Source organism: Onychomys torridus, chromosome 2 (assembly GCF_903995425.1).
Source record: "Onychomys torridus chromosome 2, mOncTor1.1, whole genome shotgun sequence".
In the NCBI taxonomy this organism is placed as follows: domain Eukaryota; kingdom Metazoa; phylum Chordata; class Mammalia; order Rodentia; family Cricetidae; genus Onychomys; species Onychomys torridus.
Genome location: NC_050444.1, coordinates 129,773,322 through 129,786,519, shown reverse-complemented (window position 1 = coordinate 129,786,519; position 13,198 = coordinate 129,773,322). Strand labels below are relative to the sequence as shown.

The 13,198-nt window shown below is 38.8% G+C and overlaps 1 protein-coding gene across 4 annotated transcripts in view; it reads right to left on the bottom strand.

Moving 5' to 3' along the window:
• The window catches only part of Stil (STIL centriolar assembly protein), a 41,021-nt gene extending 28,053 nt beyond the window's left edge, over positions 1 to 12,968 (bottom strand). For 3 of the 4 annotated variants that reach the window (XM_036179437.1, XM_036179436.1, XM_036179439.1), the window contains exons 1-7: positions 12,958 to 12,968; positions 10,786 to 10,893; positions 6,264 to 6,376; positions 5,783 to 5,970; positions 4,090 to 4,337; positions 2,196 to 2,279; positions 451 to 537 (exon numbers count right to left, since the gene is read on the bottom strand). In XM_036179437.1, coding sequence (XP_036035330.1) covers positions 451 to 537; positions 2,196 to 2,279; positions 4,090 to 4,337; positions 5,783 to 5,970; positions 6,264 to 6,376; positions 10,786 to 10,893; positions 12,958 to 12,968 — 839 coding nt within the window. Of the gene's footprint in view, positions 1 to 450; positions 538 to 2,195; positions 2,280 to 4,089; positions 4,338 to 5,782; positions 5,971 to 6,263; positions 6,377 to 10,785; positions 10,894 to 12,957 lie in introns of those variants that run through there. The other variant, XM_036179438.1, reaches the window with a different exon arrangement.
• Between the last annotated feature and the right edge of the window lie 230 nt (positions 12,969 to 13,198).

Below are 13,198 nucleotides of genomic sequence, written 5' to 3'. Positions count from 1 at the left end.
AGCTCATATCCTTCTTCTCTGCCTTTCTGTCTAGCCACATACTAGCACCTTACTGTATGATCTTTCACTCAGAGCCTGTGCCACCCATGATAGCTGCTACACAGCTCACTTCTTAAAGATTCTTTTTCTTTTAAAGATCTATTTAATGATTATGTATACAGTGTTGTGTCTGCATGTTTGCCTGTATGCCAGAAGAAGACATCAGATCTTATTACAGATGGTTGTGAGCCACCATGTGGTTGCTGGGAATTGAACTCAGGACCTCTGGAAGAACAGTTAATGCTCTTAACCTCTGAGCCATCTCTCCAGTCCAAGGATTATTTTTCTTAAAGTATGCATTTATCAAGTATTGTAAGATATTAAAACAGTGTATGTATTATACAATTCACTATAATATAAACCAATACAATACAATCAAACTAAAATACTATAGAGTGAAATATCACTTGCCTTTCCTGAATAGAAGAACTGAACACGTATCTCAAGCAGCAAGCCCATACCTGAGGGCTATAGATATGTATAATTCCAGAGAGCCAACTAAAAGAAAAAGACAGAAAGTATATAATCAGCCAAGTATGGTGGCACATCTGTGGTTCCAACACCTGGAGGCTGAGACAAATTCTAGGGTAACATGGGCTATATAGGGAGATTTTACCTCAAAATAAAAGGAAAAACCCCTACAGTTAATAAGAAATCACATTGATAATTCAGAGGCAGATTACATCAATATCTATGGTAACATAAATATATCACATCTACATACAGAAAGATAAGTGCGTGCCTTTTGTTCTCTTTCACTTAGATACAGGAGAGAAAAATGGTTTGTAGAGATAAAAGTAGGATGTCCGAATAAATTAGCCCGGACTGGAAACGAGCTGAATTAGAGGAAACTAAAGTTTGTGGCTTGAAGCTAGAATTGTGAAAAGAATGCTGTACTATATACGTATAGGTAGCCCAAAATATAGAGAGGCTTCATAGGAAAATCCTGCAATTGCCAGACGGCGGTGGCACACACCTCTAGTCTCAGCACTCGGGAGGCAGAGTCAGGATCTGAGTTCAAGACCAACATGGTCTACAGAGCAAGTTCCAAGGAAAGTTAAAAATCCAGAGAAGGCCTGTCTTGAAAAACAAACAAATGCCACCATTACTTCTTTCTTTCTTTCTTTCTTTCTTTCTTTCTTTCTTTCTTTCTTTCTTTCTTTCTTCTTTCCTTCCTTCCTTCCTTCCTTCCTTCCTTCCTTCCTTCCTTCCTTCCTTCCTTCCTTCCTTCCTTCTTTCTTTTTTAAAGACAGGATTTCTCTGTGTAACCTTGGCTGTACTGGAACTCTATAGACCAGGCTGGCCTTGAATTCACAGAGATTCGCCTGCCTCTGTCCCCCAAGTGCTGGGATTAAAGGCATGTGCCACCATCACCCAGCCACAATTACTTCTTTTACACTGTGTTTATTTTTTTATAGTGCTCATTTCACAGATAAGTCATATACTTCATTATTGTCTATTTTTTCTACTTATAAATATCATAGCACTTCAGTTTGAGTATAAATTCCTTGAGAAGGGATTTTAAGCCCTAACACAGAACTAAACATGTTATACATATAGAAAGCATGTGATAGAAATACTGAGTTTCTGAATTATCATCTCAATGTCATTAACCACTAACTGTAAAGAAAAAGCGATCAACACTAAAGGGAACGTCTGTACAAGTGCATGTCAAGAGACTTTAATTCTATTACGTTGAGCCCTAGATTGGAGATACCATAAAGACAAAGGTAATGAGAGGGCTGGAGACCTTCAACTTCAAGCTCAATCCTTCAATAAGGATTCAGAAATACCGTATTTTAGCTGATTCTAATAGTAAAACACAGAAGCTTAAGAATCACCAGCTTTTGTGGCTTTATAAAATGAGCTAAGCCAGGCACGGTGGCATACTGCTTTAGGCCCAGAACTCTGGAAGCAGAGGCAGGAGGATCTTTATGAATTCCAGGACAGCCTGGGCTACATAGGAAGGTCCTGCCTCAAAAAGAAAAACAAACAAACACACACACACACACACACACACACACACACACACACACAAACACACACAAAAACAACAACAACAAAAGATGAGCTCAGTACTCATAATACATCTAATTTTCTTGATTATCTAGATACACACTAGGCTGAAAGAATTTTTTAAGTAGAATAATACTTACATTCCCACTAATGGTAGAGAATAAACTTTGGGATCAGATTCCAGCAAAAGTAACAATTTTCGTGTTTCATCCATGGTAATATATCTAAATAGAAGAAACTTACATAAGAATATTTTTAAGTATGTGCTTTTAACCCAAAAAAGGCAAACTGAGTCTTGAAACAGATTTTAGTAGATGCAAAGGAGACCACAGAGACAATATCATCTATTAAAAGTCTTTTATGATTACATACTTAAAATATTTTACTCCTCAACTTTACTTACATGCTACTTTTAAACAATGTTAACATTAAAGAGGAGAATTTCAGAACCAATTAAATTACTGGAAAAAGTGAATTTCCTGTTACTGGAAGTGTTCAAATATCCAGCAACTTGGTAAGACAAAAGTGACTTAGAGACAGCATTAAGGGCGGTATAATTAATCTTCCATACACACTCCTCCAACCTCCACCAAAGTATATAACAAAACCCCAAAACCGCTTTCTCTAAAAGGACATTTTAAAACCTTGGGCTGGATATGACACTAAGCGAGGGACTGATGAGAAGGATCAATGATTAAGAGCCGATTTTGCTCTCCCAGAGAGCCCAAGTTTGGTTCCCAGCACCCATGTTGGGCAGCTCCCAACCACCTGGAACTTCAGAGGATCCAACATCTCTGGCTTCTTCAAGCACCCCCACTGACTTGTACAAACCTATTCTTAGATACACATACATACACAATTAAAAAAACAAAACCAAAAATGAACAAACTAAAACCAAATATCCCCATGTCTTGCTTACTACCAGAACAGCAAGGGATCACAGACAGATAAGACAATCTATTCTGTGTGAGCAAATGGGCATGGGCACAAATAAATCATTTGTTGGTTAATTTTAAAAGAAAAAAAAAAAAATCTCATGTCCCAGTTAAGGAACACTTTATTATTCCAAAAGATATAAATGCTTCAATCAAATAGTTTTTGGTCATGTGGCTTTTGATCTTTTGTAATATAATAAATACATTCCTTCTTTGCCATTTCAAGCAGCAGGCATCACTCTGGTCAGAGTATGAAATTCAAACTGGGGCTTCCTTGCTACCCCAATGAAAAAGTCCTTTTTTGCTTCTCTTTCTGCTGGAGTACGGCATACCATGGCAAATGTTTTTGGCTCAGAGACCTAACAGGAACTAGGGTGGAGTCGGTGGGATATGAAGCCTAAAGTGTAATGCTTACAGCCCCTTCTGCTGAAACTTTCAAGATGGGTACTTCCACTGTTAAACCCTGCTCAGTAGATGTAAAGTAAGTGACAATCCAGGGAAGCAGTCTGCGGAGGATCAGAAAGCACGAATCTGACCTGAGAAACTCAGGGAAGGTGAGCCGGAGATGAGCCTGCTCCTGCTACCTAAAGGAACTCCACCCTTAAGCAGTTGACCATGTGGTGAGCAAGAGCATTGTGAATCTTTAATTGGGGTCACTATGTAGCCCCGGTTATTTCTGGAGCTCACTATGTAGAACAGGTTGGCCTCAAACTCATAAAACTCTGCCTGCCACTGCCTGCTAAGTGCTGATATTAAAGGTGTCTGACATCATGCCCTGAAGTCTGTTTTAATATAATTTTCTACCACAAACTTTTTTGCAGCATGAAGCACAACTTTGCAACAAAAATTAATAGGCTGTGTTATACTGCAACAGCTGAGTGTATGCTTAGCATGTGCAAGACCATGGGTTCAATCCCCAGCAACAAATATTTAGAATTTTAAAATTTAAAATATTAGTAATTTTATCTCCCCATTACTGATCAAATGGCCAGATAGACATGAAAATGACTATACAGTATTTGGTACTATGAGGGTATCCTGAAAAATATATTAATTCAACCAATATTTATGAGCTTAGACTAATGGATCTTTTACTTACCCGTGTTTATAGGTTCCTTGAACTTGAGAAATATTCAGATTACTACTTAAGTTTCTTGCCAGAGCTGTAGGAATAATGGGAATAGGCTTCACAGGTACACATTTGAAAGAATTTGCTAGAGTTATTGCTGCCCAGTGCAAGTCAAAATCTACGCCATCCAAACTCTCCCTGGGAGTGATTTGAGCTCGTAGGGAAAGCAGCTTTCCACAATCCAAGAACTCTTTGCTACACACATGGCACTGTAAAGCCTGAGGAACCAATATTATATAATTATAACTTTGAAATGCACCCATAGCTTTAAAGTTAATTTAACATTGTTAAAGACACTTCTATAATATCTTACAATGACAACATTAAATTAGTTCTAATTCACAATATTTCAGTTCTTATTTGTTTCACATGATCAAAAGATTATGTGAATAATTTAATCAACAGTCCTAAGCTCCATCATAAGTTTCCAACATGGATGTCCTAGCAGTTCTTCAAAATCTTTTTCATTTTTTTGTTTTTGAGACAGGGTTTCTCTGTGTAGCCCTGGCTGTCCTGGAACTCATTCTGTAGATCAGGCTGTCCTCAAGCACAGAGATCTGGCTACCTCTGCCTCTCAAGTGCTGGGATGAAAGGCATGTGTCAACACTGCCCAGCTACTCTTCAAATTCTTGCTGGGCAATTATCATCCCTAATGAGTTTTACTATACTGGAGTTGGGTGGTGGTAGAGCATGTAAATCAATTATGACTAAGCCTTAGAGAATCTCAATCATTCCTTTTTGGTTCCTTTCTCATTATCTAAATTGTTGGGGTAACTCTTCTTCCAGATTTACCCATATCTACTGTGCCTTTTCTATTCTTAGTGAAACCACTGTGTGCATGTGAGATATATGTGTATTATGTATGCATACGCACATACACACACACATACACACACACACACACACACACACACACACACACACACACACACACACATACACACACACACACACACACACATCCCTAATACACAACCAATCTAGTGGACCATTCTCTCTGACTTCAGTCAGTCTGCTTGATCAGATTTGACAGAATTGTTTCTTTTCAGAAATCTCTAAAAACTAAACACACAAAAGAAATTTCTTTATCTAATAAAGCTCTCTGTAATCTGACTAAACTAATATTCCAGTCTAATAGCCCTTAGCAAAAGTTTATATACTACTAGCAACCTTGAACACTTCCTGAACTTTCCTGTCTTGGTCACACCGATTCTTCTGGAATATTACCCATATCCCCGACCTATAATCTCTGGCCTCAGAAACGACATCACCTTGGATTTTTACGACCACAATAATCCAATTACAGATTATTACAAATAATTCTCAAATACAGGCTTACTAAAATACTACAAACTATACACAGTATGACCAATTTATTTATTTATTTATTTGTTTGTTTGTTTGTTTATTTATTTTTGGTTTTTCGAGACAGGGTTTCTCTGTGTAGTTTTGGTGCCTGTCCTGGAACTTACTCTGTAGCCCAGGCTGGTCTCGAACTCACAGAGATCTGCCTACCTCTGCCTCCCTAGTGCTGGGATCAAAGGCGTGTGCCAACACTGCCCGGCGCACACCGTATGACTTTTGTATGTAATTAAAAATGTCATTTGCATTTCAGACACAAGACTCAGATGATCTGAGTTGGATCTGACCAAAGACTCCTCACCTTTAAAGTTGAACTGAAATCATCTGCATTATGAACTATCATATCTCTTGAACCAAGTCCTTGAATATTAACTTTGCAGGGGATCAAAAAATCTCCAGGAAGAGAAGCAGAAGGAGTTCTTTCTAAGCATTCGGATACTTCTCGACCAGGATCAAAGCGATCCACTGTCAATGTCACACCTTCTTCATCTGCAGAACAAAAATATCAACTATTATGTAACATGCTAATTAAAAACATAAAAACACCACACAAAACTACTTTATAGCAAAGTATTTTGATCATAATGGTAGTATACTAAAATCTTACATTAGAAAATGACTTGTTTATAAAGATGACTACACCATGAATTCTGTAATGGGTAGTTTTACTCATATTCATATCCATGGTGTAGAGCAAAGAAATTAGCAAAAGCATAGACAGTGGCTGGCTGAAACAAATGTACACTCAACAACAGCCATGCAACATTTTCACAACATACTACCTTCATCCACTGTGAGAGAACCAAGTAAGAAGCACGGCACATTTCTCCTATTCTGCTTAGCATGACGGTAAGCAAGTCGGATGGCCTTTTCAGTTACCACAAGCTTTGGCTTTCTGAAAAACAAGAAAGTCTTTTATGAATGTGGTATCCTGATGTCCTAAAAAGAAAGGCCTTCTATAGAAGGACTAAGATATAACACAGAATTTAAAAAATGGACACAAAGATTACTATCAGGATATCCCTAGTTATTGCAAAGTAACTCCATAAAAGACAAGGCCACCTGGAAACCATACTGGCCATAAGCTGACAAGAAAGGTACAAATATCCTCCAGAGTCTGGCCTAACCTGGACCAGAGCACAAACAAACTAGGAGGCCAACATGATCCTGTAAATAAAGTTTGATAGAAATAGTCACATGCACTTGTTTACATATCACTTATGTCCAATAACAGCATTCCTGAATACAAAACATAAATAAATATATTTAAAATAAAAGATCTGGTCATGGTGGCATGCACTCAATCTCAGAGTTCAGGAGGCACAGGCAGATCTCTGTGAGTTTGAGGCCAACCTGGTCTACATAGTGAGTTCAGGCCAGCTAGAGGTATATAGTGAATCCCCAGTTTTAAAAAGAGGTGGGGTGGGATAATGGCTCAGCAGTTAAGAGCTCATACTGCTCTTCCAGAGGTCCTGCATTCAATCCCAGCACAGTCAGGTGGCTAACAATCACCTGTAATTCCAGATCTAGGGGATCTGGATTCTTTTGGCAACTGCACCAACATGATTAAAAATAAACACTAACATGATTAAAAATAAAATAAATCTCCAGGCGGTAATGATGCACACCTTTGATCACAGCACTAGGGAGATAGGCAGGCAGAGGCAGGCAGATCTCTGAATTCCAGGCTAGCCTGGTCTAAAGAGGGAGTTCTAGGACAGATAGGGCTACACAGAAAAACTCTATCTCAAACAAACAAATTCTAGAGTTTAGTTTACTTTCTCCCTCTCACTTTTCAATTTTTTTGAGACAGGGTATCTACACCCCCGGCTGGCCTCAAACTCCCTGTGTAGCCAAGCGTGACCTTACATTTCTGGTCCTGCCTCCACCTCCTGAGATTAAGGCACGAACCAGCGGGGGGGTTATGTGGTGCTACAGAATGACCACAGAGCTTGATGTAGCAAGGAAAGCACCCTACCAATGAGCAACACCCCAACCAAGGTTAGACCTGCTTGAAAAAGAATCATTCAGAACTTACAGGAATAGCAGATTAAATCGATTAAAAATTCAATAGATTACATACATAATCAACTGGAAATGAGCATACATTATTATGTTTATTATCTAATAAACTATACATATACATCATAAACATTCTTTCATCTATCTGGTATATCTATTTCCGTATTTAAAAAAGCAACCTAAATGGATGGTATAACTCAATGGTGGAACACTTGCTTAGCCTGTGCAGACTCTGGGTTGGATACTCAAGATGCCAAGAAAAACAAAACAAAAAAAACCCTGAATATGTAAGCACAGCTAAGGAGAAAAATCAGGAGAACTAAAAAACAAATTATTCGAAATACATTAGCACAGAAAGCTGACAAAAGAAAGGTTAAGAAATGTGGGAAGCTGGGCCGGGCGGTGGTGGCACATGCCTCTAATCCCAGCACTGAGGGACAGAGGCAAGTGAATCTCTGTGATTTCAAGGCCAGAGTGAGTGGTCTACAGAGTGAGTTCCAAGATATCCAGAGCTACACAGAGAAATCCTGTCTTGAAAAGACAAAAAGAAACAGAAATAGGGGAAAATGAACAAGCATAACATACTTGAACTTCTACAGGTCTTTTTTCATGTATGTGTGGGAGTGTCTATGTGTATGTGAGCCATGTGTGCCTGGTACCCATGGCTGCCGGAATAAGGTGACAGATGCCCCGTTACTGAAGTTACAGATGGCTATGAATTGCTGATATGGGTACTAGGGATCAAACAGGGTCCTCTGTAAGATCAGCAAGTACTCTTCATCACTGAGCTATCTTCCTAGCCCCAAGACTCTCCTTAAATTTTTTATTACACTTACTTAGTTGTGGAGTTGGAGAAGGGGTGGTCCTGCACATCTAACATAATGTGTGAGGAGGGGAAAAAAGACAGTTTGCAGGAACTGGCTCTCTCCCATCACCATGCAGGTCCAAGGGATCTAGATTAGGTCATCAGGCTTGGTGGCAAAAGCCCTCATACTGAGCCATCCCACGGATCAAAACCCTTCTTTTCTTGACAATGGTAGCATTCTTCTCTGCAAACTACTTTAGAATTTGAATATTTTGACTTGTATATCTTCTTCCATTCTCTATATAATCCATCACCAAATGCCATAAAATGTTTTCAAAATACATTGTGTTAGCCAGGTATGGTGATATGTGCCTGTCCCAGCATTTGGTAGACAGACAGGAGACTCATAAGTTCAAAGCCATCCTACCTACATAGAAAATTTGAGGGCAACCTGGGCTGCACAAGACCCTGTCTCAGAAAACAAACAATAACAATAACAACAAACCCAATAAAACCTTTGTTTTGTTCTTTCTTCTGATCTGAATACTTCTGATTATTCTTATTACACATAATAAACATTATTTAGTAAATAATTTATAATCCAGGTCCTATGCCAACTATTTTACAAAGCCTTTCTCATTTAATCCTTTAAAAAGTCTATGAGGCCAAGAATGGTGGTGTACATTGTAATACTATCATTCAAGAAACCAAGGCAAGAGGATCAGAAAGTTTAAATAAAGTCAGCTTGGACTACACAGTAAGTTCAACTCTAGCTTAATAGTAAGACCCTGTCTCATAAAAACAAACAAAAAGACCAGGATGGCAGCACATACCCAGGCACAGCAGACCTCTGTGACTTTAATTAACAATTAAGGCCAGCCTGGTCTACATAGTAAGTTCCAGGCCACCCGGAGCTATGTAGAAAGATCTTGTCTGGAAAAACTTTAAAAGTACCAGGAAAAGACCATGTGTTGAGCCTATAGTGAAGTGTTTACTTAGCATGCTTAAGTGTATGAAACACTCCAGAGGCTACATATGATCCTCCCATGGTACTTTTAAATTTATTTTATAATTAAACTGATCTTTGACTACTTTATTGAAGTAGTTTAATAATAATTGGGTAGGATCAACCCTGTCTTGGAAAACAAAAAAAGAAAAGAAAAAAAAAAAGAATTGCTAGGATCAGGAATTGAGGGTCTAGACAACCTGATTCCAGTTAAGAGTACCTTGAATCACCAAGGCAAAAATCTAAGTTGGTGGAAGTGGCACACAACTTTAATCCCAGCACTCTGGAGGCAGAGGCCAGCCTGGTCTATATATTGAGCTCCAGGACAGCCAGGATGCAGAGAAACCCTGTCCCAAAAAAACAAAATAAAACAAATCCATGATTACTGACAAGTACCTACAAACAGACTGACTTGGCTCTCTACACTATAACCTAGCCTCTGTAGAACACTTCTTTGCAAGTAAGTCCTTAGACACAACAGCACAAATGATTGCCATTACTTTAATCTAAACTTCCTTCAAAAGGTCCTATAGAGAACTACATTATAGGCCTTCTAACTTGATCAATTCCCTCTCAGCTCTATCTTCTTAGGGTTCCACACAGACACCATGCCGAAGTACAAGAGACATTCCTACAATATTCAGAACCTCAGATTTGCAAAATATTTTAACTATGAAACTGGGGTTATTTCCCAAAAGCATATGGAAGATTAAAATAAACAAACAGATGAAATTTTTATCTGATAGACACTTTTAGTGAAAAAGTAAAGGAAAATGAATACAGCTCGAGAGTAGCTTACCTGAAATACTAGAGACCACAAGTACTTCAGGTTTGAGACTATTTGCACAAAATCTTAGAGATGGAACTCAAATCTAAATATGAAATTCATTTATGTTTATAAATTACCTATAGTCTGAAGGTAATTTTTATATAACTGTATTTTGTATGTGGGTAAGATGTAGAATGTAGCTCTTTATACTATCTTGTTGACAGTCAACAAGTTTCAGATTTTGAGGGCAGGTGCCTTTGCCTGCTCAGTCATCTTATCAGTGCGAGCTTCAGATTTTAGAGTCTGGGAAAATGGCTCCTACCAGGCAAGCACAAGGACCTGAGTTTGAATCTTCAATATCCATATAAAAGATGGGAACAGTGGCACCATCTGTATCACCCCAGAGTTTGGTGGAGTGGGGTTGGGGGGAAGCTGGCCAGCAGTCTGGCTGAAAAGACAAGCTCCAGATTCAGGGAGATCCTGTTTCAAGAGATAAAGTAGAGAGCAATAGGGGAGACAATAGACACTAACCTCTGGCTTTCACAAGTGGACATACATACACACACAAATCAAAAGGAAAAAAAAAATGGACTTTGGGGTTTAGGCAGCCCAGCTTGTAATTAGTAATAACAATTAAGTCTGTCTTACATATTCTTTTATGATTCATGTTTATACTGGTTTGATTTCAAAAGAGAAACCTACCTGTAGTAACTGAGATGCAAGCAGATGACATCTCCAATTGGCATCGGGTTCCAAAGTGCCAATTTTGATGGGGGGAAGTGGAAAGGTACCATCTTGCTTGAAGAAAACCTTTAAAAAAATTATAGTATGAGGAAAAGCAAACAGTATAAATTTTATAAGAAATAGTTAATTCTCTTTGTCAGGCATTCCAAGTCCTTAGCAGGCCAAGACTAGGAATTCTAGGCCTGCCTAAAATAGTTGAGGGGAGCCATAGGAAGGACTTGAATAAGACAAGCTAAGGCACCATAAAGAAAGGGTCATGTCAGCTGAAATCTTAACTATAACACTAACTACATGACAATAGATCAATACCTCTTTGTTGTACTTTATAAATTAAAAAATACTGCATGGGGCCAGGCATGGTGGCACACACCTTTAGTCCTAGCACTTGGGAGGCAGAAGCAAGCAGGTCTCTGAGTTTGAGGCCAACCAACCTTGTCTACATAGTGAGTTCCAGGAAAGTCATGGCTATGAGGGAGACTTTGTCTATAGGTAAATAGATAGGTAGGTAGGTAGGTAGATAGATAGATAGACAGACAGGCAGAAAGAAAGAAAATAGTGCAGTAGTATGATATAACAGAAGGCTCAAGATTAAAGTAAAAGAAATATGATCACCTCCCTGATCATGTTTCCTATTGTCTTTATCAAGAACATCTGGCACAAAGGAAGCAGCAGAGAATATAAAAGCTCCCCATGGGCATAACTGCAGTTTAGAAGAGAAACAAAATCCATATGGCAGCATTAATTGTTCCTCTCTAGGGGCAATAAAATAGTCCAGAGAACTAAATCACCCAAGCCAGTTTGCCAGGTCCTCCATGGAATAACAGACTAAGAAAAGCAGGGACAGGTGGCCAGCTCCTCCTTCCTACTCTTGAGGAAACATGGAGAAACTTGGGATGACCAATGTGAGATGACTGCTGGCAAGGACTCAGTGCTTAGAAAAAGGGGGCCCCATCACTTTTCCATTCCTCTAGGATGGAAGTAAGTAATCTTCTAATTTACAACCTTAGTTTAGGTAATTTCTCATCAATGAAACATCTGTCATTAAGTGAGAGAGAAAAGGGAGCTACAAAATACCTACTATGTGCCTGTTCCTTTAGTTCAATAAGCATATTTAATACCTTCCCAGTAATCGATTAGAAAGCGATCACCAGCCAGGCAGTGGTGGCACATGCCTTTAATCCTAGCACTTGGGGGGCAGAGGCAGGTGAATCTCTGTGAGTTTGAGGCCAGCCTGGTCTACAGAGCGAGTCCCAGGACAGGCTCCAAAGCTACACAGAGAAACCCTGTCGGGGTTGGGGATTTAGCTCAGTGGTAGAGTGCTTGCCTAGCAAGCACAAGGCCCTGGGTTTGGTCCTCAGCTCCGGCAAAATAAATAAATTAAAAAAAAATGAGAAACCCTTTCTCAAAAAAAACAAAAAAACAAAAAAACAACAACAACAAAAAAAGAAAGTGATCACCATCCTCATCTTATAGCAAATGAACTAGGTCAAGGAACCCACCTAATTAAATGTGGAGCCAGATATTCCTGATTCCAAAGACTGTTTTTTCTCTTCCAGTATGCTGTCTCAAGTTAATATGGGTAGCTGCAATAAAACACTGTGTGAAAAAATATTTTGAAGCCAGGCATAGTAGCAGGTGCTTGAGGTACCAAAGCTTGAAAGGCTGAGGAGAGAGTTTTTAAATGAGTCCCATATTTCAAGATCAGCCTCAGCAACACAGCAAGACACCCCATCTCAAATAACTAAACAGCCAGGCACAGTGGAACATGCATATAATCCTAGCATATGGGAGGATGAGGGAGAAGAATTGGGTGAGTGTGAGGCCAGCAGGGCTACATAACAAGACCTTGACTCAAAAAAATAAAATAAAATAAAATAGGACCTGGGAGAGATAGCTTAGGGATTAAGAGTAGTTGCTCCTCTAGCAGAGGACCCAGATTTATCCTAGGCACATGCATGGCAGCTCAAAATCATCTGTAGCTCCAATTCCAAGGGATCAGATACTTTCTTCTGGTCTCCTTGGGCACCAGGAATATATATGGTGTAAATACATACATACAAGAAAAACACTCATACACATAAGTAAAAAGAAATATTTAAATATATAATCAATAAAATAAAGTTTCTGTACCTGGTATTCATCTGGGACTTTTTCTAGAGGAACTACAGGCTCTGTATTTGATGAGTGATTTATTCAATTTCTGGTCCTCAGTACCCTATAGAAATAAAAGAATATTGTTAAACATAGAAGAAGAAATATTACTTAACCACATAACAAAATTAAGCAGCTTATTTGAAAAGTAACTGCAGATTAGTAAAATTAAATACTGTAAACCTCGGGATGCAGCGTATTTGCCTACAAGTGCAAGGTC